A 27,419-nucleotide genomic window follows, 5' to 3' on the forward strand; every position below is an offset into this window, starting at 1 on the left:
GTTCACGCGGAAGCTTGTTTAAATCATTCATTGGACCCTCCTACAAATTAAGGGAATATAATGGCAAACGAGCCGTTTACTCAGAATGACCGTGTACAAGACCATTACAGTGCACCGCTCGTTACAGGGTGAACTTAGAGGCTCGTAAGGCGTAATTTGTATCTCAAAGGGTTTAATTAGAATTTATAATACATGAAGGCAAATTTATAGCTTGTTTTTCCTTATCAGGTTTAAAACCGCATTCAGCTTTACAACGCGAGATAACAGTCTATCTATTTACAACTCTGTATTACATACCACTTACACAATTCTTCATGAAAACTTTCCCGTGTGGTTTGGTTCCAAATCCTAAAATACAGATAGATTTACAGTATTTATCCATAACGTGGTCAATGTATCTGACGTGTGTGTTTACAGACGGTCATCAGAAAAATGCAAATCCAGTTGAATGTAATTTTGTGCTTATTTTAATTTGTCTGCGCAATATACATATATAATACAATTGTAGCAAAGAAGCAAATCCCTGTGGGGCTTCCCTAATAACGTGACATGAGGATACTGCTTCTGTTACAGTTATTATGAGATTATTCCTCAACAACAATCAAGAACAGTGGTGGGGAACAGAAGGTCCAGCGATCTGTCCTCCAGCCGGCTGCCCCTAATCTTATCCTTTGCTTTGTCACAAAGAAATTGATGGGCTGGGCTGAGTGGTTAGCACTTCTGTCTCACAGCGCTGGGGTCATGAGTTCGATTCCCGACCATGGCCTTATCTGTGTGGAGTTTGTATGTTCTCCCCGTGTTTGCGTGGGTTTCTTCCGGGTGCTCCAGTTTCCTCCCACACTCCAAAAACATACTAGTAGGTTGATTGGTTGCTATCAAAATTGACCCTAGTCTCTCTCTCTGTCTGTGTGTGTTAGGGGAATTTAGACTGTAAGCTCCAATGGGGCAGGGACTGATGTGAGTGAGTTCTCTGTACAGCGCTCCGGAATCAGTGGCGCCATATAAATAAATGGTGGTGATGATGTGGGTTGAGTTTGCAGAGGTCTGAGGGCATATGGAGCTATTTTGGAGCAAGTCTAAGTGCCATGCACTGGAAATTTGGAACAGCTGGAGGCATTTTGGGATGAGGGATGTTTTTATCCTTAAAATTAAGGGTGTTGTGCATCCCTTTTGAAGGTTGGAGGGCCGCTCGTGCAGCCCTTGGCGTCTATGGATTGTCTATCACTGGTCAAGAGTATCAGCTAATTATAAAAATCACATTGTGCGTTCCACATCCCAGCATGCACAGCTGCCTACTCTGTACGCTCGGAGGATCTGACTTGTGCTCAGACAAGTGTGAAAGTTATTACAGGACAGTGGATCCTCTGGGTCTCCAATATACTGTACTGAAAGGTGAGTTGTGATGTTGAATATTTAACTGGTGTAATTGCATTATGAATGGTCTGTACCCGCAGTCATGTTTACGCCACTCTTGTTCATTTCTCTTAGGGCTGAATCTGCGACTGGACGATGGCATCAGACAGGTATTCCCTCTGTTTTCTCTATAGATCATTAGCCAGAAGACCAGATATTGAATCACTGCAATAAAATAGCCGGTGTGATCCTTTTAGCAGCCAACGCATGATGATTTTTATTCATTAAGTTTAATTGAGGCAGTTCAGGAACAGCCTTGTAATTAAGCAATTCTAAACTCCCAGATAAATAGAACGATGACTTTGAAAGCCGTTTTGTTAATTTGGGTGAATACTTGAGGTTTTGTACTTCCGCACAAAATAGATCACTTCATTGCGAAGCTTCAATCTATTCTTTTCCATCAATGTCTGTACAATCGCTTGTGTTACACAATCTATATTTGTGTATTATCAGTTTGTGTCCCATTTGTAGTGATATCGATATATGACTTCATATGATCATCGTTATACATGGAAACTAATTGTCAATCTGCTCGATTAGACATTTATTTACGCAGGACCAGGTAATAAGCATCTTATGGTAAAACAAGATACGCTTCTGTTAAAAATGTAATCTTTTGTTAAGTTTATGAAGATCTTCGGGAAATTGTTAACTTGAGCACAAAATCTTGTATCCTTGAAAAGCTTCTTTTTTTTTTTTTTCCAGAATACATAAGTTACTGGGTGAAAGTTTATTTTGTGACGCAACAAATCCCCTGATGGGTTCACATGAAAGTTGCAACATATATTTTATCAGAATTTCCACAGCTGTTTTATTATCAGAGAACATGTTGCGCGAGTCCTCTGTCAGCCTCTCTTTGCTTGTATATTTTTTCCCAAGTCATTGGTGGATTTAATTAGGTTTATAGTTACTAATTTCAGCAGGAGATTTATGGAATAATTATTTCAACTATCACCTGGAAAACCTGCACTGTTAGGGCCACACCTGATACTGCAAGGCTTTAACACATGGGTGTACGTACATAGACCATTATACAAGATTGAGGCAATGAAATCAGGAAAGTCCATACAACTCTGGGATACACATTATGTTCCAGTTTAACATATAGAGGGAAAAGGACTAATACAAGACAGCCATCAGGTCACAGCGAGCTCCATCGGTTGATAATCTACACCCCTATTACAGTAGGATAATGGGAATTGCCAACACCACATCTTTTACACAGTGTAGGGTTATTGAGAGAGTGTCGTGTCTCTGGTAAACGGATCAATAATCTAATTAGCTGTGGCCAAAGAGCAGAGATGTGAGTTTGTTTCATGAGAACAAGAGGCTTAAACTTTGTCACAAGATCTGTTTAATTCAGATTATTTTTTTGTACTGTGCATATCACAAACCATTTTATGTTGCTTTGAGAACACACGTTAAATACTTTAAACTCACGCCCATCTGTACGAAGCCTTAATGTCTGATTTTGCATTCATGTCATCCACGTAAACCAAATTGCAGGATTGCCCTGCAGATTGAGGCCACAGTCTCTCCCCTATTTAATATGGGTCTTATCTAAACAAGACCTATGTGGGTACATGTGCTGATATCAGGGGTAGGACGCAAGCTGTGGTACTACAAATGTTGTAAAACTACAAAACCGAAGACCGCTCTGGTAGCTTAGAGCCACAGTTTACCTGTCTGTGAGCTAAAGTCAGATGTAGAAATCTCTTCTACCAAATCAAAGTTCTTGATTTTAAAGACCCCAATAAAGTAAAGTGTGAGAGATTCTGTAAACTGCTCGTTTGTTACCTGCACAGGAATCGCCAGACTGTTTCCTTTCATCGCTCTCATGTGTCCTTTAGGTGAATCCTGTTTGTCACATACAAATGTTCTTATTTACCACCAACCTCATTGTCCTTTCCGGGATGTCAGTTGTTGGTCCCCGGACCACACAGCTTGTTTATATCCTGAGCCTCACAGCACCTGACCTGCTCGACCTGCTGGTCATAACCATCGTACAGGACCATTACTGGACTCCCAGATCCTTATTAGCTGGCGCCATGTACGTTATCCATACGTATGTCAGGATCCACTTTTTGATCTCTTCCTTGATATCGTGTATCCTATAAGATTTAAGACATTAAGGACTCTAAAATGCTATGGATGGATGGTCATTGGTTTATGCCCTGCTTCTGTTGGCATGGCTCTAGGACTAGGTCATTCCAATCACTGCAACCAAAGCTTTGCATTTGGCAGGTTACATGTCCTCTTTATTTGTATTGTTGCTCTTTTCGGCTTCCTGGGCCCTTTATTTCTTTAACTTACCGGGTGTCAATCAGGAGCATTGTCAAAGCTTCCCTGTGCCCAGGTGGTGCAGTGTGGGTGTAATGACTCTTACTGGGCTGCTTTCTAACATCGTCTTCTGCTGTGGTCCTGCCAGAGCCTGTTACTGATTCCTGCAGGTATGGTCCATACTAAGCTTTATCCTACTACAGACTCTGCTGGCTCCTGGGTTCTATATATTTATCCATGAGGACATTTGGAAGCTGTTAAATAGTGTGAGCAGGTTGTAGGTCCACCTCTCCGTATTCACTATGTTTTGTCAGCTTTTTTTATCTTTGGGACAAACTTTAATGGAGTCAGCAATAAGTCACTTTTTTATTTTTTATTTATATATCATCTTTTTATTTGTTATCATCTATTTATTTATTTAGCGCCACTAATGCCGCAGCGCTGTACAGAGAACTCTTTCACATCAGTCCCTGCCCCATTGGAGCTTACAATCCAAATTCCCTAACATACACACACAGACAGAGGGAGAGACTAGGGTCAATTTTGATAGCAGCCAATTAACCTACTGGTATGTTTTTTTGGAGTGTGGGAGGAAACCGGAGCACCCGGAGGAAACTCACGCAAACACGGGGAGAACATACAAACTACTCACAGATAAGGCCATGGTCGGGAATCGAACTCATGACTCCTGTACTGTAAGGCAGAAGTGCTAACCACTGAGCCACCGTTGTTAATATTAAATCTAGTGGGTCCAAGCATGGTACCGGTGAGCTTCAAACTCAATTTTGTTTAACTTTTTTGCAAGTGTTCAAACACTAAACTGACTGATGCAGTCACACTACAGGCAGCCAGGTGCTGCTGCCGCAGGGAGATCCAAAAATCAAACAGCAATTTTCTTTTCTGCATGATCCAAATGGAAATGTCAAATAAGTAATGGGAATAGGCAGTAACTCGATATAATATAGCCGCAGCGTTAATAATTTAAGTGCGATCAGCCGGAACGGGCTATGTGCTGGGCACATAACCGCGACCATCCATGATATGATTGTTCTTTCTTTGTCACACAAGGCTCTGAAAGGTGAAAGTGACATATTAATATGTAGAATTGTCTAACTCGTAGCACTTGTCAGTCAGACACATTTCAAGAGCTCGTGGTTCTCTATATGTCCTTATTACATAACATTACTATAGTACATTCCACTTTTGGCTCCTTGTGACTTTAGGCTGATGGCTCCATCAATGTGTCTCTGACAGTAACGTACATTATAACCTCAGCTGGGCATTAAAACATGTGTACAGCACTGTATAAGACTATTTATTATAAAATAATGGTTATTATTATTATTGTTGTAACTTGCTTACTATTAAGTGGGGATTTAGTGATGAGTTGTCAATACCTGTTTAGTTAAAGGTCTCTGAATATTTTTTAAAATACATGTTACATTGTGTATTTCTACTTCACCACTACTACATTGGATAAGTGAAGCTACATTGATGCATTTTAAAAGCTCAAATACAGTTTTATCTAGTTTTATACTGTGTTCAAAAGGAGAAAAAACAACATTTATTTCCTCAATTAAAGTTAAACTACAAGAATGCTGCTGACTCTGTCGTCCTCCATATTAGCGTATCATGCCGTAGGCCTCAGGACCATGATGGCCTCACGCTGCCCCCCAATCCTTCACTTGCGGCCCCCAGCTCCTATCTGCTTTATTGTACAATGTGTGTGTTTTAGCATGTAACACGTGTGTAAAATGCTGCTGATATGTTATTACAGATAGGTATCTCTTTCTTTGATTAAATGTATTGTTTTATCTTATTACTGAGATTGAGGGCAATGTGCGGTTCGAGGGCCACCCATGTGACCCCTGAAGTCATGTGACCTGCCACTGCCTTAGGGAGCGGCTCTTTGCTCTGGGACAAATTGCCTGAATAGGTGTATTTAAAATTATTATCTTATATTTATATGACACCACAAAGTGTCCGTGTCATCGTACATAGAGCATGGGACAAAACGGGATGCAGCATACAGGGAAGTACAAAAAGTGCAGTAAGTTATCAACCAGGTCGAGAGCAGGTATCCCGGGAGAGGAGGTATGAGGGACGTCCAGAACAAAAATGAGATAGAGGTGATTCATTGTGATAGTTGTTGAAATATCTGACTTAACATCCATCATCATCCTCTATTTATATAGCGCCATTAATTCCTGCAGCGCTGTACAGAGAAACCCGCTCATATCAGATCCTGCCCCATTGGGGCTTACAGTCTAAATTCTCTTAACATGCACACAAACTAGCAACCCCTAAAGATGCATTTTTGGCCTTAGGCTGGGTACACACTACAGGTTTTTCAGCCGATTATCAGGCCAATTACACAATAAATGACCGTTCGGCCCGATATCACATCAGTTTGTACGCACAACGATTAACTATTATTGTTCCATAGCACATCGTATCGTTTGATTTTATAAATGGACTAAAAATCTCGGTCAACAATCTAACAATGTCGTCCCAATCCTGCAGTGTGTATGTACTCAAGACCGGCAGTGTCCATAGATCTCTATGGAGTGAGCAGAGTCAGGATCTTTTCAGCCGATGGTTATGACAGATGAAGAACACAGATCTGAGGGTAAGTCTTGTTAAACGTGTATAGTGTGTACACAGGAATCAGCTGCTGATCGGGACTTTCAGTCGTTGGTAAAATCATTAATGATCTTGTATCGGGAGACATTTTCTGCAGTATGTACCCACCCTTAATTGTGTACGTGTCTGACTATAAAAGCGTAAACAGAATTCCTACAAACAAATGAATGTGGGATAAGAGGCTGTGCGGCCTCTAGGTGGCAGTATGGGACCTCCTATCCAAAACTTTTTAGGAATAATACAGTAGGAGCAGGAAGACAAAGGTCTGTGGGTTGGTTTTTCCGTATATAGAGAAGAGAAAGTCACAAATTAGGGAGAGCGGAAGTACAAGGACACTGCCTGTTTATTAGAAGAGACAGTCCCTGATCAGGGAACGAGGAGGTACAGAGACATTCCTGTGTATTGGTAATTCTGTATATAGAGAGAAGAGATCGTCCCAGACCAGGGACGGTGCAGTGATACAATGTCTCTGTCTCTGAGCCTCTCCTGGGCTTATTCTCTGTTCCTGCTGCTGTGTATTGGGGCCCTCATTGCGTTTCTAACCTACTGTGCCTATGTGCACTACACGCACATGAAGTATGACCATATCCCCGGACCCCCGCGATCCAGGTCAGTAATAGGGCCACCATTAGCCCCTAGAGCTATAATAGTTACATTGTTTTGAAAAGTATTAAACTGAAGTCCAACGTTCTATTGTTCATCTATATTTATCGTGTGAATTGCTAAGATATTTATTTACAGTGTATGTCATTTGTTGTTGCACATATTATATATAAATGTTAGTCAATCTCAGTTGACGCGCCTGATACCACCCCTTGTGCTTCCACCCTTATGTTCCCTGTTATTTCTCCCCCCTCCTTTTTTTTTGTTTTTGCAGCCTACAAGTTTCTTTAAAACTTAATCAAAATTAATAAATAACTCAGACTCACAAACAGACACATTTCTTTGTAATTTTGTCTTTTATTAAACAAATTATTATTAAAGTTATTATTAGCATTTATTTATATAGTGTTTTACAATTAAAACATAAGGGTCTATTTATTAAGCTGCAAAGAGCAGCTCTTATTTTAATTTATCAATGGGTGAAAGCAGGAACAATGGTAGATATCATAGAGGTCACACAGAGGAGAGCCGGAGAGCTCACTACACCCTCTCCTGCCCCCCTGCACTGTGCAGAGGTCGGCTGCCTCCATGATGGAGGATCGGCGCTGTGGGGGCCACTTGTTGCACATTGCTGATCTAATCTATTCAGTTGACGACGTGTTGAGTAGTGAATACACAGTGTTGCCTTCTGCTCTTTAGTATGGTGATTGTGGTGAGATATTGGTCACTGACTAGACCTCTACATGGACAGCTGTAACACTGACACCTTCAGGGTATTCAAAGAAAAACAGAATAGACAAACAACTGAGGAGCTGTACAGCAATAATATTTCATTTGATTGGTCAGTGTCTTGACGGATGTAGAGTTTCAAGACATTATAGTCGGACTTGTATGAGATAAATGAGACAAAGTTTAGTTCTAAATTAAAAAATAACGATGATTTAGCCGGCTGGGAATAATGTGTGAGTTTAATTATGACTGTAAGTCAGTAGATGCAACAAAACATCTATATAAAATGATCCACGGTGAAAAAATCTCTGATATTGAACAGTCTTAAATGCTTTAACATATATACTACATAAAAACTGTTGGCAAATTTGCAGCCGCTCGTGTTCATAGCGTGTTGTATAACAAATGTTCCTGGTCTTTCCATTCCAGCTTCCTCCTGGGTCATTCCAGAACCATAAATAATGCCACAAAGAAGTACAAGGTGGTACATGACCTCTTCGTGCAATGGTACGTCTCTTGCTGTAATATGTGTTGTTTTGTGCATTAAAAGAATAAATGAGACCTCTTCGAGCGCCCATATAATTGTTAAATCAGTTCATGTCCCAAACTCCATATGCCAAGCTCAGAGCAGACCAGTCACCTGCAGTACACAGAGGGGAATCGCCCATTTTGTGGACTGAACTAATATTCATAAGAATGCAGCCTATCCAGTCACTAGGAACCAGTAACATCACTGAGAATGCAGCCTATCCAGTCACTAGGAGCGAGTGACATCACTGAGAATGCAGCCTATCCAGTCACTAGGAGCGAGTGACATCACTGAGAATGCAGCCTATCCAGTCACTAGGAGCCAGTGACATCACTGAGAGTGCAGCCTATCCGGTTACTAGGGACCAGTGACGTCACTGAGAGTGCAGCCTATCCGATCACAAGGAGCCAGTGACATCACTGAGAATGCAGCCTACTCGGTCACTAGGAACCAGTTCCTCATGAATATTAGTGTTTCAGTGATGTTAGTGGTTCTTCACACACTAATAAGCTAGATATTATTAATATCGTCATTATTATTTATTTAGCGACAACATTCTCTGCAGCGATTTCAAATTCGGAGCAAACACAGTAATAAAACAAAACTGAGTATTACTTGATAAAGCGAGAAGCGAAACGCGCGTCTGCGTTCGTCCTGCTATGACAATTGTTTTGATCCACATATAGTGTTTAATCATCTACCTTATCCCCGTTCATACAGAATAGAAAGTACCCACGGTGAGTCAGTCAGGCACACAGGTCAATAGGGGGATAGACGCCATCAGGAGGATTATGTTATCCTCCAGAGCGGTTCACTTGTCTAAGCTGCTCTGAATAGTGCAATAGCAGCTGATGCACAGGATATTACTGTCTTGGAAATATTGGACCGAATTTGGGACAATTAGAGGGAACCAACTGCGGCCGGGTCCTCCGAGTGCCATCTTCAAATGGACTCCGGCGCCGGGAGGGTTAATACCCGGGGTCGGAGGTGTTCAATCACCGCCGCTAGGCTACGCATGAACTGTGTATGTATTCAAATGTTGTTTGTAATAAAAATGTGTGCGCTACAGCGCTGGATGGGTAGTTCTCAGCACTGCAGCATATAAGGGGTTAAACCTCTGCGCTAGGCGCGGCGCTGGGGAGTGTAAATGAGGGGTTGAATGCATTCAATGAAAAATGGTTGTGTAGGCGCTGCAGCGCCATTAACGAACAGTTACCCAGAAGAAACCCGGTTCTGGATGCCGGTAAGGAGTCCAGTGATGGCAGCATTTGTAAGCCCCTCCTACTGCGGTTAGAGGGCATATTTGGGATAACAAAAGGGAACGGTGGCAAAGTAAGCCCAGCTGGTTCCCAGCAACAACAGACAGGGTGGCATAGGCGGTCAGTCCATCCTGTCACACCAACGTTACCAAGAATTTTGATGACCCTGGTTAATTTTATTTAATGAAGATAAAACTGAGTGAATTATATTCTACTCATTGTCCATGTTGAGATAAACAACTCTAACCCCATACGTAAGAGAGAGGATATTCTCTCAACATTAGAGGATCTAGATTATAAAACAATAAGTATTTTATTAAAGCGAATGACACAGGTGGTTGATAAATCTTTATTTAAAGTGAGAGCTTTATCGGAAGCCATAAACAGAGATCTGAACAAGAACATAAGGGAATAACACGATTAATACAATATACATCATAGCGAGGCGTGGTGGTCAATCTGCAATTTTAATTCACTTATTCATTTCCCCCATTTACACAGCACTTTTTTCCCCTACTAGTGATTATTTAGGAATCAACGGGATTCTCTCTTTTAATTAATTTCTAATAAAGGACTAGGTTTTATTATACCATATAAGCAACTTACAGAGTTCCCCATTTATGAATGTTTTCTTTTCTGTTTGAACCTCTATGTATTACCAAACAGACAAAGAAGTTTCGGCAAAAGTCTGTGATGTTTTGAGTTGCGCAATACCTGGAAGCGTGCCCATCACGCAGGGCTCCTAGCTAAGATTGTGCAGAAATTAACCCCGTCCCCTCCAAGAGTGAACTAGTTATGTGAAGGCTTTTGTACATACTTGTACATACTTGTGCCATACAGGGTCATTAACTGAACACCCATACAGCCTGTTCAGTGTATATGTGTGTTCTCAGTCACTGGCTCCTTGCAGGCTGACCAGGGGGTTGTAGCTCTGAAACCACAACGTTCCCTGAAGGTTGTACGTCAGTAAATTGTATCTTAGTAGCTGATTGTTTATAGCGCTGAAAAGGTGTGAAATTTGGGGGGGGAAAAAAGAATCTGGGCAAAGAGTAATAGAGTTTCACATGGCTCGTCCTGGAGATTCCTGTAAGGGGATGCGTTATTGGTTGGTTCTAGGGGTGCCTTGCATTTAAAGTGCCTCCCCCAAATATTACCTAGGCACTAGTGATGTCCTAGAGGGGTGAGACACTGTAACGTATGAAAATCCAGAAAGAAAACCAATCCTCTGAATTCTCTAATTCCTGCTTTATGTTTGTAGGGCACAAGAGTACGGTCCAATCTACAGAGTAAACTTCCTGCATTATGTGTTTATCAACTCTACCAGCCCGGAGTCTGTGAAGGTGAGGGGGTCACCCGGGCGGATATATATATATATATATATCTCACATTGGGATTTCCTGCAGTTCAGTAATGTACAACCTGCTGTCAGGTATATGGATAATACACCAAGCTTACCAGGAGGGCTGGGCAGATAATGATAGGATGGGTTTTCTTGGGGTGGTCCCGCACCCCCTTGCAGTGTGCTGCAGGTTAACCTCCTGGTGAGCTTTGCTCTAAGTATGTATAACTTTTAAGTTGTTGCTCTCATTGATTTAGAGCTTAGAACAGCCTAATAACAGATACCCCTTGATAAAGGTGGTTGGTTTACACATGTATGTATTTAAGCCTTTTTGTCTTGTGTTTGTTAGGTGAGTAGTGGGCTACGTGGTACTTTTTAAATTCCCCGCCTTCCCAAACGCTCTCTATCTCTTATCCTTAGTTCCACCGCTGGTAACATGGTTACAATTACTATGTAGCGGAATACAAGCTATTGTTCTATGCATTGTTCTTCAGCATAATTACGGGCAGGAAGTCTGCTGTGCACAGGAGAAAGATCTCCTCCAGGACCACAACTTTATCTCTGATATCTTCAGTTCTAATACGATCACAATAAACGTTTACAAATATATTTGTGAAGGTTATTAGCAGCTTTGTTTTATAATCCAGCTTGTATTTCAGAGATGAGAGGTGTGCTCAGCCGTGGAACGACTTCCCCAGAGGTTGTGGCTGAGAACACGGACAGTGTTGTAGATAAAGGAGTAACTTCCTGCTGCTGTTCTGTCCTATCTGTGCTGCTGGCAGCAATAAACTAGGCTGGCGGAACGTCTGATAACATGTAGTACGCTCCACGCGTTTCATCTACTGAGTGTTTCATAGAAAGCATTGTAGCTACAGGACGAGAGAATGTTACATACAATGTTACTATATTGTTCCATTTATTCCCTGTACAGGAGATTATGATGTCGCCCATCTACCCTAAGGACCCATTTACCTACAAGCGGCTCTTTTATCTGTTTAGCACAAGGTAGGCAAACTGTATAATCTACATGTGGTGGGGAGGGAACGTATAGACCTTCTCTTGTAGATTATTATACAGTCCAGGCCAAAGGACCGTGGTCAGAACACGTTCTTATCTAGGGAATATATATATATATAATCTTTTATTATGCTATAGTGAGAAATGTTTTAATATTTGAGTTCTGTATATTTACTAATGTTTTATACATATGTCGGTTGTCCAGCAAAACATTTAATGCAGAGTACTAAGTATTTAGATTGCTGTATTACCCATCAGTGATTATAATATTTGTGTCTTGCATTACTAATATACTGTCATTGATGCACTGAGTATTTTCGAAGCAGATGATGTGAATTAAGTGAATCCTCCTTTCCGTAAGGTTATAGGACATGTTGAAATTTGTAATCTCTCTATAATAATATGATGTATGGTGGAGATATGTCCTTGATTTGGGTGATGCTATAGGATGGAAACTATAGACCCCACGGACTGTGATTTGGATAAATTGGTGATGATTGGATAGTAAAAAGGACTGTTCTAATTGGTTGAGTAGAATGCACCACTCTAATATGATTGGTAAGAAGGAGGAGTTCTTTAATATTTAAACAATTAGCGTAGAGACTTTATATAATCATTGACAAACTGCAGGGGTCACTGTTTTTTCTCTGCTTCACAGATTCATGGGGAAAGGGTTGCTGACAGATCCTGACCATGAACATTGGCGTAAACAGAGGCGTATTATGGATCCAGCGTTTGGCCACACGTGAGTTGAGAAGTACTTAGAAATCTGCCACTTCTCTGTCTGAGAACACCCCAAGCACTATTAGTGGAAATCTAATGTATAATTATGTGTTAGTTTGTTTCCTGGATTCCCCAACTACTGAGCATAGTCCTTATCATATCTGGATTTTTCTCTTAGGTTCTTACAGCGGTTACCTCTATCACCCCCTCTAAATCTGTATTTCCGCCCTCCATGGCTGTTGTTTTAAATGTTTTGTTTACGTAGGTTTTTATTTTTTTTATTCTGCTCATCAGATGGGTGGTGCTGCTATCGGTCCACCTGCTATCCCAAAATTATGACCTGTAGAACGCTTTTCATAAAAGCCCCCTGTCTGTCCCGGCCTGGTCCTCACACAAGGTTCTTGTAGGTACCTGGTGCAGGTGATGGAGGTGTTTAATGAACGGGCGGAGCAGCTGATGGAACAACTGTCTGAGCGAGCGGACGGGAAGCAGGAAGTGAGTCTACACGCGGCCATCAACCGCGTCACGCTGGACGTCATCACAAAGGTGAGTTCCAACGCTCTCACTCCGGTATATACCGTATGGTAATCTTCACGCAATATAAATAGATCGTCACCTCTGCAGGCCGCGTTCGGGATGGATCTCGGCCTGGTGGAGGGAAACAAGACGGCGTTCCCTGATGCCATTTCCACGGTCCTGAAAGGGATGATTCAATATCTCCAACACCCATTCATGAAGGTAAGAGAGACTGATTGATGTAATCCTGGAGGTAGGGGGGTCATAGGACGAGTACAGCGATCCCTTTTTATTTAATTTTTATTAATTAATTAAAGTGTTTATTGGCACCACTGTATACATAGAGAATAGGGTACAGACTAGTGTATTATACATAAGACTTACTATAAGTGTCTGTGCCTCTCCACGCACCAGTATAGAGCTGGGAAGTTAAAGCGTCTTTAGCTGGTTGAAATCCAGACCGGTTTGGGGTCCTCTGTTCTCTCTGGAAGAGCCACAAAGTGATCACTTATTCTCAGCCCAGACTCTTGGTCAGCAGTGTCTCTGGCGTATATCTAAGGAGAAGGATTACTGTATCCTCCAGTAAGTTGATACCTGGTCCATGGATAGATCGCAGGCCCTGACACAGTATAGAGAAACTCCAAATGTTGTAGCTTTTCCACAGTATCCATTTGCCTCCTCAGTGGTGCCATGCGCTCCCCCAACATCAATACCATTAGTAAAGAGTGTTGTGACCAGTTTTAGTGTAAATCTCTACCTTGGCATTTACAGTCCTGATATAGCTGGAGCGGAGCTCACACGATGCCTGTCAGGGTACACGTGCGCCCGTCTAGTTCTCCCTCTTTATAAAGCCACAGTTGTTATACCGTCAGCACTTTAATCTGTTATACAGAGAGAGCACACACCGCCAATGGTAGGTTTAATGTCCCCTTGATAGAGCTCGATCTGTCCACATCTGACCTCCCTCCTCCCATTCCTTGTCAGATCTTTCTTTGTATCTGATGACTGAGACACTCAAACTGAACATGTCTAACACAGACCTGTGGCCTCAATGCATCTTGTTCCAGTGTCAGAATCCATTTCCATGTTTACATCCTTTACAAACAGGAGCCACCTCCTCAGTAATGTAAATATAACCTGTCCTGCGTCTCTCTACAGACAAACTGCTACTTTCCCCATCAGTATTGGTGTAATCTGTCTTACTGGACAACCCGGATCTCAACTCTTTCTCTCCTGTCCAGTCTCTGCTAGATGCAGCTCCAAGTACAATATGCTAATCCCGGGTATCTGCCACCACTTAATTACAGTGCATCAGCCTGCTCCCTACCAAAATCCAGGCTCTTCACTCCCTACACCCACTTCTATCTCAGGCCTATGTCTCCTACTGGCCCCCTTCCCTCCCCTGCGGCTGCTCTGATGTATACTCCCATTACCAAGGTGGATTCATCTTGTTTCAAACCTTTTACGCTCTCTAAGATCTGCTTAACGTCCTCCTTTTATACCTACAAAATACTCCTCAAGCCCCACTCATCTCCATCTGTGGCCTCCGATTTGCTCTTTGACTTTCATGGTCCAGCTTGATCTAGGCGCTAAACTCTCACCTGCTGCTTCAGTTTTGTTTTCCCATAACGCTAATCGGTGAAAAAAAGACCCCTTTCTTAGGATATGTACTTACGGACAGGTGTGACACTGTATGTTTCTGTGCAGTCACCAGGAGGGAACGCAATATTAGAGGGAGTAATCTGATCACTATGGTAACCACATTGTTGGTACTCAGTACTGACTTCAAGCACAGCCCAAAATGCAGCAAGTTAATAGTTGTCAACAGTCCCTAATTTCTAGCTACAGTCCCAGGTTTTATACATTTGTCCCTGATGACTTTGATCTCTACCTGTGTCTCTATTTTTCAGTATTGACCAACTGTACAACACAACCTCTTCTGTATATTTAATCCATTTATCACTCTGTATTTATGCTCTGGGCTTTATAAGTTAGTATTTCATGTACCAGAGCATTATTACACCTATAATGATGGGGATTATAGCACACAAAGGACACATCAGTACAGCGCCTGCTGTTCTTATTGCTTCTGACAGGGTCATTGTGTGCTTGGAAACGATACGATGGGCACTGCGCAAGCTGCGCCCAGGGTACGTTGAGCGTTCGAAGTCCGTTCCAGAAGCAGTGCCGGTGCGGTCACCAGATCACTATTTAATGATTCACTAAACTGGTGTTTCCTTTCCAGTGACTACTAACCGCGTATAGCGGCTCTGCAGTCTCCTGTATCTATGTACGCTCACTATGGGGTCTACGCATCACTAAGATGCAGTACAGCTAAATGTGTATCGCTGCACATCGCAGTGATGCCTATTTAGGTACCGGGACGATGCATCATGACGGGGCTACTCTGGGCACCCCGGCGAAGTGACACTCTCCTGCGGTCTTTTTTTTTTCCTGCTCACCGGCAGCTTCCGCTGCGCACAGCACTTCCACTGTCACCGGATTCTGCGAAGCCAGAGAGGCTTCAGCAGAATCCCATAGGAAGTGACAGGTAACGCCATCCTGAGGTGGTGTAACCTGTCCGTGCAATGCGAAGCTTATCAAAGCTTCATGCATTGAAGTCCCCATAATAATCTATGGAGATTGCGATGCTGCACGGTGTCTGCCTAAACGGAGGAGATCTCTATTAAATCTCCTCCGTTGGGCAGTTAATATATAGCAAACTTACTTAAAAGATGCGGAAACAGCCGTAAATCTTTTAAGTAAGTTTTTGCTTGCTGCATAGACCCCTATATGTATCTCCTAAGCTGGGCACAACACTTGTAGTTCTTTTCCTGTACGATGTTGCTGGTGGATGTGATTCAGGGACAGATGGGACATGGTAGAGTTACTACAGAATGTTGTCCAGTTGTAATGAGCATTATGGAGTCGCACATTTAGCTCTATTGCTCCACACTGATTTATGCTGATCAGAACGTGGTATTCCCTATGCTGGCTGACTGTGTTTCCTCTCTCCCAGTATATGCCGCAGCACTGGGCTTATATCCGGGAAGTGGAGAAATGTGTGGATCTGCTGCGGAGAACTGGCCGGGAATGTATCATGAAACGGAAACAAGAAATGCTGAGCGGAGAGGAGCTTCCTAAAGACATCCTGACCAAAATCTTGCAGTGCGCAGGTATCTGTCCTGTGCTTGCCCTGGATAATGTCTCCTGTGCTCATACTCTTTTTAGTAGGGTGCAGTCTCAGAATTCAAAGGCTACATGAGTGAGGCCGGAGGGTGGTGGGAAACGCCTCCAATCAGATTCCAGCTATCATTTATCTAGTGCAGTGGTTCCCAAACTGTGTGCCTAGGCTCCCTGGAGTGCCTCGGTGATCTCGCAGAGGTGCCTCGGCCAGGGCCAGTGGTAAGCAAGGCGGGGGACTAATTGGTAATTATTTTGGCTTAGGGGTGCCTTCAAAAAATTATGGAGACTCTAAGGGTGCCTTAAACTGAAAAAGTTTGGGATCTACTGATCTAGTGCAGTCCAGAGAGTGACAGTAGAATATAATTGGTTGCTATGAGCAACACCTCCACTTTTAGTTTTAGTAAATCTAGAGCCCAATTGGTAATTAAAATCAGAAGTTACCGCTTGTGATAATATTGCTGTTGGCTGTTTATAACCCTGCCGAAATATCTCGCCCATTTACTAAATATCGCAGCAATACTTGTAACTGTTCTTGTCGTTCTGCGATGCAGTGTAAATGGGGAAAAAAAAGAATGCAATAATTTATTGTTTACAGGCCGGTACTTTTTAAAGTGAATCTGGTTACTGACCCGCCCCTGTCATTAGTCTTATTTTTTGGGGTGCTAGTAGTAGACACAGTCAGTAGAACATATATATCCTGTATATTTAAATATGTAAAAGGTTGACTTTTATTTGTCCTAACAGTAGAACAGAAAGCTCAAACCAAGCTTCCATTTCCACACAGACATTGTGTCCAAGGTGCAAAATGTTGTAATAAAACAATGTTTCCTGGAATGTTATGTTACACAGCATAACGATGCCTCGGTGATGTCATTTCTAGTAAATACATACATTGTATCCTATTGGACAGATTAAGTTTTAGGGTTAATGTGTAAACTGAACCATCTTCTTGTCTCCATGTTTTCAGAGGAAGAGAACGGCCTGGATGACGAGATTATGCTGGATAATTTTATCACGTTCTTTATAGCTGGTACGTAGATGATGCTGGAGCCATCGTCCCCCCTATAGTTCCCTATTTCACCAACCATTGTGAATTGAGAGGTCTCCAGCGAAGGCTATTTTATCAGAGTGAGCTGTAAATATAATCTCCCAACAGCAGGGTCCACGGGCCCTTAGTGATGCCATCCACACTGCCAGGGGCATTAACGTTGCCCACAGGCCCCAGGGGTCGTTGGAGGTGCAAAGGGAAAGAATATGTGCAAAACTCCCAGAACCATGTTTTGCCATCTTACATTGTTACATCCATGTCTTGGTGTTTTTTACTCCATGATGTAAGAAAATAAAGTGTGAAAATTACCAAGAGAGTGTGAATACTTGTTTTTGCAATATACATGTATATAATATAATAAACCTCTAACAGCTGTTGTGCGTCTCATACAGGACAAGAGACTACCGCCAACCAGCTGTCCTTCGCAGCGATGGAGCTGACGCGACAGCCGGAGATCATACACAGGCGAGTACGACGCAGGCGCAGCATGGTAACCACAGCGCCTGCCGCTGTCAGACGGACGGCTCGACATGTGTATTGTTACAACAATACACAAAGTACAATGTTATATACACATGCACTAAATCACTGTGTAAAGTTTGGGTTTTTATTTGTGTAAATTTGCCTATTTGTTTGTTAAAGGTGTAGGCTCGCTGCCCGCTCAGAGGGTTATGGGGTGATGCGTTCTGCAGATCCACCTGAATATGTGCACAGCGGATAGAGTCCAATTAACTAACATTTTAGGACAAACCCTTTATTTCATATTTTGTGTTTTTTCCTGAAATGCTTGATTTTTGCCATATTTTAGGCTTAAGTGAATCCTGAGACTGATGGGACTGTCTGCATTACGTGTGTGTGTTTGCACAATGTACGGATTTGTAAATGTGGCTTTAGCACTTGCATCAATACTGTACACTGAAATACTTTCATTGCTCTTAAAGCGAGTAATTGATTGTCCGATTCAGTTGCTTAAAGGGAAAATAAATTCATTTATTAATAAAACATTAGCGTTCACCTAGAGTTTCATTACTGAACCCTGTGACCATAATCAGTGAGAGAGAAGACTTCTACTATCTGACCAATGGGATCAGTTCATACATATACATAAGTAATTACAGTGTTTATACAATGTTCCAAAAAGAAGTTAATAATAATATGCAATAAGCTCCGTCTCTCGCTGGGCGGATAAAATGACGTCTTTGTTTTGGTCCCTCCGGCAATGTTGACATCTAGATCTTTGGTCAATTAAATCACAGGTAAATCTGAAATAGAAATATTATAATTAGTGAAGTCATATTTAGTCTTAAATTATTAAGGATTTAACAACAGATGACTGACATTTCCAAGACTCTAAACCTTTAACTTAATACTTGTTATTGTTATTGAACATAGAGGGGTAAATGTATTAAGCTGCGAGTTTCTGGAGGGTTTGAAAAGTGGAGATGTTGCCTATAGCGACCAGATTCTATTTATCATTAATTTAGTACATTCTACAAACTGATGGAATCTGGTTGCTATAGGCAACATCTCCCCTTTTCAACCATGTGGGAAACTGGCAGCTTAATACATTTACCCCAGAATGTTAATCAGGGGCTGGTTCCCATATACAATTACTTTCCACACCTTGGTGTTTACATGGGACTTGTGAATACAACAGAAGGCAGCGTTTATACTAAATATATGGGTAAATCTAGTTTACATATAGATTTAGGGTTCACAAGTAATACATGAAACTCTATTTTTTAAAGTAGCTAGTGACAAAGGTATTTCATTCAATATAGGAATCTTCGTTTTTTATCTTAATTATTAAGGACAACTCTAGCATTATAGTAAAATACAGTGAACGGACGATTAAAAATACAATCCTATCGATTTATTAAACATTACACTTTTACATTGCATTGGATGAAACGTGCCTGAAAGTAATAGTGCGAGAACCAGTCTCCGCTAACACATCTCGTTTTTTGCCTGTGGGTACATAAGTATCTGCGGTCACCTACTGCAAGGACCCCCAAACCGTGTGAGGTAGGTGATGTCACAAAACTTATTACTGCATTTATTGACTAAATCATCTCCAAAGATAGCAGTTTTATATTATATTTTATTTAACACAATGTAAACGTATAATGATAACTTTAAGGTTAGTGGTATTATCAAAACATTGATACCTGCATTATGTACAGTTAAATATGGTAACAAGGGAAACTGGTTTAGCTTTGTGATTATTGGGCAGTGGTGATTATAAGGACATGTGTAACTTACCACAGCTGGGTCCTTATTATACTTCTCTGCGTACAGTATAGTACCTGGTATAATGTCTCTGCACCTGGGGTGTATGGTGTCTTTAATCTGGTGGCTGTGTATGACCACATGAGATCTTGTGGCACTATATAAATAAATGTTGATGATCTCGGTTCAATTGAAATTATACTTATTACAGCTTCTCACATGAGGATGTAGTATCAGGTTACATACCAGCTACTGCTGGGAACAGCAGTTCCTCAGTTACTCACAGGTGAGTGTATGCTAGAAGGGGCTTTCCATCCATCTGTGCAGTCCCCGTTATACGTCCTAGTACTTAGCCTTGATGACTGTGAGGCTAAATGTTGTGGTAGTTATGTGGTCCCTGTAAAGAGTACGTTGTACAACCCCTCAGTACCTGAACATCAGACAACGATCATAAAGCAATGTAACTAAATGAGGTTCTTTCCTGCTATATGTCCTGTGGGGAGAAGGATTGGCATTTGTGTTATCCCTTCCTCCTATGCTTCTACCGAGACTAAATGTTATACCTACTCAGAAATTAATTATTATTTTTTAGTTATCCATCATAAAAAGATCTCCTGCATTACAGGTATTTAAACAAAATTCAGGACAAACTTTGCCACAGCTCTTTTGGCCCAAGCGATTCCCATAATTGATATTACGTCCCCAACTGACTAAGTGAGGTCATTTGCTAAATGAGGCTGTTTGGAAAAGATACACTTTGCTGTGCTGCTATATCGGCATATTATACATGGAGGGGGCTGCTGACTGAGAGAGAGAGATGAGGAACATTCCTAGTGCACGGGGTGGTGGTATGAGATGTGCAGGGTGAGTAAGGGTCAGAAACTCTATGTAAAAGTAAAAAGGTGTGTTTACTATATGTGAGAACAGTGATTAAATATCACATTAATAACACATTACTATATGTCAGTACGTACATTAGTACACATCTCTACATCTCCAATCTCATCTCCACCTACCTACCTACCTGCCCCCTCCGCTCTGCCTCTGACCGCCGCCTCACTGCTTCCCTGATCACCTCCTCTCACTCCCGTCTTCAGGACTTTGCCCGGGCTGCTCCCCAGCTGTGGAACGATCTTCCATGTTCCATCAGGTTAGCATCTACTCTCAAAGGCTTCAAGCGTGCCCTTAAGACTCATTATTTTATTCAAGTCTATCAGTCCTCCTAACTTTCTTGTCCTGGCTCTCTCCCCTAGTTAGTACCCCCATTTATGTGTCTCCCCCTCCCTCTAGGTTGTTAGCTCTCATGAGCAGGGCCCTCTTTCCTTGTGTGCTCCTTCTACAGTTCCTTCACCTTCTGTACCTCTTGGCTGCTTCGCTAGCCCTGTTTTCCCTGTTTTATTAATCTTCGGCCTTCTTCTCGCTGATTTCTACTATCCCTTTCACTATCTGTCAGATATAATTTGATTTGCTTTACCCTGTCACCTGTGTTTGTATATATTTGTATCATGTAGTGTCTTGGCTCTGTTTTCTGTATATGTAATGTACGGCGCTGCGGACCCTTTGTGGCGCCTTATAAGTCAAAGATAATAATAATAATAATTCATATACTATTATTTCCTGTTCGAGGACGATTTAGGGGGATTAAGATCACAGAATATACGCACACTATAAAACGTACGCAGATATAGACAAAACAATATGTAGGTTAATACAGCAGAATGAACCAAATAGCTGTGAGATTCTGGAAGAGTTCATGACCCGGAGGCTCTGATGATCGATGGTTTTTGTAAGGTTCAAATAAGGAGAAAAAAAAGATGCAACTATCTGTTCTGTGTTAAGTGGAAGATGTTGGTGTTTTAAGAGCAGTCCCTAGCGGTATGTCAAGTGCTGGGACTGAAAAGAAATGGTCTTGGCTGTCTGTTCAGATAGATGTGTAGGTAAAAGTCACTTACAGTTTGTGTTTCACAATAGCGGATGCTCCCTGTTGATTCGGGCAGTCGGTGCAGTTTTCTCTGCGCAGGTTCTGACAGTAATATCTCGTCTTGTGCTGGTATAGGTCTTCACAGGTAACCAGGGCTTCCCGTCAAGGTTTTGCTTAATTTTACCCAACGCATTTCACCCAGGTATAGGGGCTTCTTCAGAGAAAGATTGTAGTTTCTTTTAGAGTATTGAGGTATTTGTAACCCCTCCTCCTGATTGATTACTCAGGTGAGTTAACTCACTGGGGGGGGGGGGGGGGGGCGCTTCTGAACCACAAGTGCTCTGAGGATGAGAACCCCACAGTGTAGCAGGGTTGGGGGGCGGGGCTGTAGGGTTTATTAAAATTGTAAAAACATCTTGCACAAAAGTTTAAAGTTCTTCTTCAGATCACATGTGAATGTTCTGCTCCTTCCAGGCTCCGTTCAGAGCTGGATGAGGTCATTGGCTTCAAGCGGGACATCAGCTACGATGATATAAACAAACTCGGCTATATGACCCAGGTAAGTACTTGGGTGTCTTAGGGGTTTGGGACAGAAAGATCACAAACATTGATATTATTGTGGGGGTCTAGGTCCTGAAGGAAACGCTGCGACTTTACCCACCTGGTCCAGGAACATCGCGTTACATAAAGGACGACATAGTTATTGAAGGCATCAAGATTCCAGGAGGAACATCGATTGTTGTGAGTGATTATAGAACCCCTTACGTCTATGACCGGCCATCTGCAAGGTCTTTATTCACTTGTCTTATGTCTCTAGTTCAGTACGTATAGCATGGGCAGGTTGGAGAAATTCTTCCCAGATCCTTTCAAGTTTGATCCAGAAAGATTTCATCCTTCAGCTCCAAAGTAAGTGGAATACACAGTAGAAGATATTCTCATCTTAGTGTACACACGAGGAGTAAAGCGTAAGAGTTTTGGCTGTGTTATGATTAAGGTAAGATCTAATCCTGGTGATGTTTCGATGGTGGAAGCAAAAGTCTTGGGAAAGGGACTGGAGAAGGGAGAAGTTGAGGATGACACCCGGCAGACATGTGAACAGAGGAGAGCAGAGTGTTGTCCTCACAGAGGGAGAGGTGGGGAGATTTGGAGGGAAGAGGATGAGCATAAGGTGACGTTGGGACATCCATGCGGAGATAGAGCAATAGGTAGACACATGAGAGAGGAGAGAAGGGGAGAGATAGATTTGGGTGTTGTCAAGGAGTTCACTAGGTCACCAAGGGAGGAGGTGTACAGAGAAGAGCAGAGGGCCTAGGATGGAGCTTTGAGGGACTCCAGTAGGTAGAGGATGGGCAGGAGGAGCGGTTGGATAGGTATTAAGTGAACCAGGAGAGAATGGTGCAACAAGGGCCCATGGAGTGAGGGGTCTATAGTGCTGAAAGAAGCAGAGAGGTTCAGGAGGATGAGCAAGGAGAAGTGACCCTTAGAGACGATCTTTAGTAAGAGCAGTCTTTACACGTGACTGCAAGGGGGTCAATGAAGGACACTTAACACATCGAGCACTGGTTACCACACCATTGTGTTTTAGGTGCGGCATTATACAAGTTATTTTAAAAGAAAGTAAGTAAGCAGCCTAAGCGTTGAGCAAAGTATCGCCCTGTTCCTGCACAAAGAATGCGCAGAATAGATATTAGAAACAAACCTTTGATCATTTTTTCCTATTATCTAATGGACAACATATAATGCCACGCTGGTTGCAGAAGGTGGCAGCACCATCTTTCTGCGCCCCAGTGTTTTTTGTAAGTGACGCAATGAATTTGTGGAAGGTTTATGAGTAGTTCTCATTGTAGGACCGTTGTCTTTCAGGCCATATTACTGCTACTTCCCGTTCATGCTCGGACCTCGCTCCTGTCTGGGACAAGTGTTTTCCCAGGTATGTGATCCACAAGATGAGCTATTCTAGCTGTATTACATACTGACGGGGTGTCGTGTCAGACACTAACTCCCAAATATACATACATAGGATTCACAGAGATCTTTATCTACAAACATACAAATAAATGCTAAGATGCATTAGTTGTACACGTATGTATGAAGGTAGATCAAAGGGATGCCTTGTATGTTACATTATTATACATATATAAACAGTCAGTGTATGTTGGGATAGGGATCAGTATTATACTAGAGTTTAGGTCAATACCCAAAAAGAAAAATCATGAAACCGGTGGAGCGCCAGGGAAAAGCGGGCGTAGTCACCCGTGCTGGGGTCGTTCGTAGCACTTCTGCAGAGCTAGGTTACCCCAACCCTCCTCCCCTAGATATACCCCTGCCCTGAGGTATGCCCATGGCACCTACACAGAGTGTAGCGGGACAGCGCCCAACAGGCGCGAATGTTCACTTAAAATGGGACGATCCTGCCTAAAATCGGGACAGATGATTTAGGTTATATCAAAAGCTAGGAAATCCTACATATATTTGTGAATGTAAACTATCCTCAAAATAAATACATTCACAGCTGAACGGTTTGTTGTCATTATAAATAACTAGAGAATATCTGATATGACGCCACCGTATGGTCTTATAGACAGAGCGGGCTGTAAACATTTGTAACAGTATATAGGACTGATGAACACAATGACCCTCATTATAAAACTATACACTGTCAAACTGTGATATTGCTAATGATATTATAAAGTAACTTACTATAGACAAATGTCAAAATATATTTTGAGGAGGACTCTACTGGGTAAATGTATCAAACCTTTAAAAAAGTAACAGCTAGAATCTGGTTGCTATGAGCAACACTTCCACTATCATTTCATAGAATGTACTAGATAAATGATAGCTCTGATCTGATTGGCTACTACGGACAACACCTCCATTTTTCCTCTGCGCTGCTGTTAACCAGAACAGTAACTATATTTTTGAAAAGGCCACAAACATGACATGTTTATAGCAACAAAGTGAATGGTCCAAAATACTTATTTTATACTCAAGGGGGAAGGGGGGTCATTGGGAAGTACCCCATAGACATGTTCTGGTAACCGCCTCATGCTGCTACAGAGCCCTCTGACGAGCACTGGCACAACATAGCCCAGCGCCGTTTCCTTACCAGGGCTGCTGGCTGGACTGTAGAAGTATTATACACAGTTTCTAATTTCTCATAAATCAAAATGCTTGTGGTTCTTACAGTTAATTATTCCCTGCTGGTTCTGTGCATCCTGATGATGATGATCTTGTACTATTAATGTAAAGATTCTATTCCCAAGAATCTGATCAGGTTTGCTCCACTGTAATTTGTGAAGTGTCCACCAGAGGGCAGCAGGATACAGTCACTGTCTGATCATCTTAGGTCCCAACTTATCAAAATGTGTCAGAAAGGAAGAATTATATTACATGACCATGATAAAATCACTTTTTTGCCGTAATTTATCAAGAAAATCTTGCCAGGGTAGATGAGCGATAATTGAAGTGGTAAGGGTTAAAGTATTGCAGTGGTCGCACGTACCACCATGTTTTAAATAGGGTGATACGAAAGGAAAAAGCCTCATTGCTCTTTGATAAATAAGCCCCTTAGTCTGGCTGACTGTGGACGTTTTGCGCACAGTACGGAATTGTGTCCCCATCTCCCCCCAGCCGACCTCTGCCCGCCACAGAAACAACTGCATAGATGCGGCGACTGACCAAGCCAATCTCTGTAGAAGAAAAATTACACGGCCTATGTATTAACTTACCCAGTGATAGATGTAACTTATTATCACAGCTTATTAAATTGTTAAATTATTTTTTTTCACCAAGACAGATGATTAATACTCGGCTGCCACAGCAAAAACTATAAGGGTTTAAAGGAAAAAGCGATCATACATTGATACAGATATTGTAGTTATAGGATAAGTTCTATCTAACCTCCCAGAAATAACCACATTCATTTTAAAAACTTGCAGCCTCAAAAAAAAAAAAAAGATTTTTGCTTGAATAAATATTTTTGTTCAGTTTTGTCTCTTCTGTTCCTGACCTCTCACCTTTCTTCCTGCAGCTCGAGGCCAAAGTGGTTCTAAGCAAACTGCTCCAGAGGTTTGAGTTTGAGCTGGTCCCGGGACAGTCCTATGATATAATGGATACTGGGACCCTGAGACCACGAGACGGTGTCGTTTGCACTCTGAGACCCCGCCAGGAATCCTCTAAATGACAGATAAATGATTCATTAAAGAAAATACAGTTTCATAAGTCTTCATAATCATCAATAAGTTATCTGCCAATATCCTCTTCAGTGACACAACTGCTATATGATAAATATATATTTTTAATTAAGATGTGGAGAGCAGATAATTTCTTTCATTTGTAAGCTATAGTAAAGAATGTAACCTCATTCCTTTCAGGTGTTTATTACAAGTGAATAAATCTATCACTTTCCAATTCTGTAAGAATACATTTATATTAGGCTGTTTATCGCTCAGTTTGTACAGAGTATTCCTGTTACCTAGGAGACTGCAAGCCGCATGAGCGTGAGTAGAATGTAACTAACGGATTAGTAAGATGGAGGTTATGCACATCCCCCAATATATATTATAATATCCTTATTTACAGTAGGAGGTAGAGTATCATATATAAGTTCCGTCACCATATAAAACAGAGGTCTCTCTGATTAGTCTCCTACTTAAGGCCTGAAGCCAGTGTCAGATTCACGCTGTACACAATGGTCAACTGTACGTGTCCTGCTGTAGAATAATGGAAACCATGTAACATACAAAAAGCTGGGATAGAAAGGGGCGTCCCAGGCTCCTCTATGTCCCTGCATTTACCTACATATTAGTTAAGGCTGGATCTCTACACGTGTGACCAGATCTGTAAGATCCGGTGGTTTGGCGCTTCAACAGGGCACCATTAGCGCAGTCAGACAACAGCCTCATACACTAAACGTACTTTAATTTACCGTCGGTGCCAAAAGGCATCTGATCAGATAATCGGGGATTGCTGATGGTTAGTGCCCATACACGCTGTGATTTGTGCCCCATTAGATATAATCTCAGCGCACCATTAGACTGTTAGAGCAGAGCACGTTAACCTGACGTAAATACAGAGATTTGTGTGTCCGTGTGATAGCGGAGCAGTGACCTGATTAATCAATGATTATACTGATTAATGAAATAATAGATCTTCCTGATCACTAAACATATATATTCTCTATACACACTTTATTAACATCAGTTTCTTTTTTAAAAAACAAACCACAAATAAAACATTGGACATAAGAGAACATCAAATGCAAAGTCACATTCATATAACAACGGGTAAAGTCGATTGAATGTATTTGTTCTAATATTGTGAATTGTCTGCAAGTCAATAAATAATGATTACGGTTACATTATGTGCGGCGATCTTACCTCGTCTGCTGGACAAGCGGGATTGGCAGGACGGGTGACGGGAACCACCGGACAGCAATCTGCTGATTCTCTTTGCACGCTGCAGACTTTCCATCTGTTTGTCACGATCAGAGCTTAACGACCAACACAAAGGGAAACTTTCTAGCACATAAATATGTAATGAGGTCAACGTGTTGTTGTGTAATCCGATTGGGACCCCAGCTGGTTTCCGAGCTGCGGAAACCTTGTGGCGCTTAACAAATAAATGATAATAATAATGACCTTCAGTTTCCACGGAGCCTAACATTACATTATGGGTGGTCCACGCTCGCTGGATTTGGAGTTTGCATATAAACCTTCCAGAAGCACTTTGGAGGAGAAGCGCAATATTAAACACAATGACGTTTTTTTCACATTGGGCCAACACAGAAAGGTGACACATTATAAAGACAACGAGGGGAATTCATTTCCATGCAAACTGTTCCCAGAACGACAGCAGAGACACTATGAACCGATGTTACAGCTGGAATCTCCGCTCATTAACCGGTGCACAGAAAAATTAGCAGAGATTCCTACTGCAATATGCGCAGCACAATGTCCACACGACACATTCGTGGCTGTTGA

The 27,419-nt window shown here is 41.9% G+C and overlaps 1 protein-coding gene and 1 long non-coding RNA gene across 5 annotated transcripts; one reads left to right on the forward strand and one right to left on the reverse strand.

Moving 5' to 3' along the window:
• The first annotated feature begins 5,969 nt into the window (after window positions 1–5,969).
• LOC142109152 (cholesterol 24-hydroxylase-like) lies at window positions 5,970–25,743 on the forward strand. 4 transcript variants are annotated; one of them, XM_075193228.1, is made up of 15 exons: window positions 5,970–6,322; window positions 8,098–8,175; window positions 10,715–10,796; window positions 11,727–11,800; window positions 12,471–12,557; window positions 12,943–13,081; window positions 13,160–13,273; window positions 16,071–16,227; window positions 17,205–17,267; window positions 17,678–17,750; window positions 21,910–21,994; window positions 22,066–22,176; window positions 22,253–22,341; window positions 23,299–23,365; window positions 25,469–25,743. In XM_075193228.1, exons 4-15 carry the CDS (start codon window positions 11,733–11,735, stop codon window positions 25,619–25,621), a joined length of 1,206 nt encoding a protein of 401 aa, XP_075049329.1. In that variant the 5' UTR covers window positions 5,970–6,322; window positions 8,098–8,175; window positions 10,715–10,796; window positions 11,727–11,732; the 3' UTR covers window positions 25,622–25,743. The 4 variants fall into 4 exon arrangements, 3 of the variants coding, with proteins under 3 accessions (XP_075049329.1, XP_075049328.1, XP_075049330.1); XM_075193227.1 differs by lacking the exon at window positions 5,970–6,322 and adding an exon at window positions 6,565–6,945; XM_075193229.1 differs by lacking the exon at window positions 5,970–6,322 and adding an exon at window positions 6,567–6,717.
• LOC142109153 (uncharacterized) lies at window positions 18,255–25,554 on the reverse strand. Its single transcript, XR_012680293.1, has 2 exons — window positions 25,455–25,554; window positions 18,255–18,547 (listed from the first exon to the last, which is right to left on the reverse strand). It is a non-coding gene; the product is annotated as an uncharacterized LOC142109153 (long non-coding RNA).
• Window positions 25,744–27,419: the final 1,676 nt, after the last annotated feature.

Source organism: Mixophyes fleayi, chromosome 12, assembly GCF_038048845.1.
Source record: "Mixophyes fleayi isolate aMixFle1 chromosome 12, aMixFle1.hap1, whole genome shotgun sequence".
Lineage (NCBI taxonomy): Eukaryota > Metazoa > Chordata > Amphibia > Anura > Limnodynastidae > Mixophyes > Mixophyes fleayi.

Bases quoted from the DNA above. Each gene is read 5' to 3' on its own strand.
- LOC142109152 (XM_075193227.1), top strand. From the start codon at position 6,800: ATGTCTCTGTCTCTGAGCCTCTCCTGGGCTTATTCTCTGTTCCTGCTG. The intron at 22,342-23,298 runs GTAAGTGGAATA...GTTGTCTTTCAG, and splicing joins TTTCATCCTTCAGCTCCAAA to GCCATATTACTGCTACTTCC. The intron at 23,366-25,468 runs GTATGTGATCCA...TTCTTCCTGCAG, and splicing joins TGGGACAAGTGTTTTCCCAG to CTCGAGGCCAAAGTGGTTCT.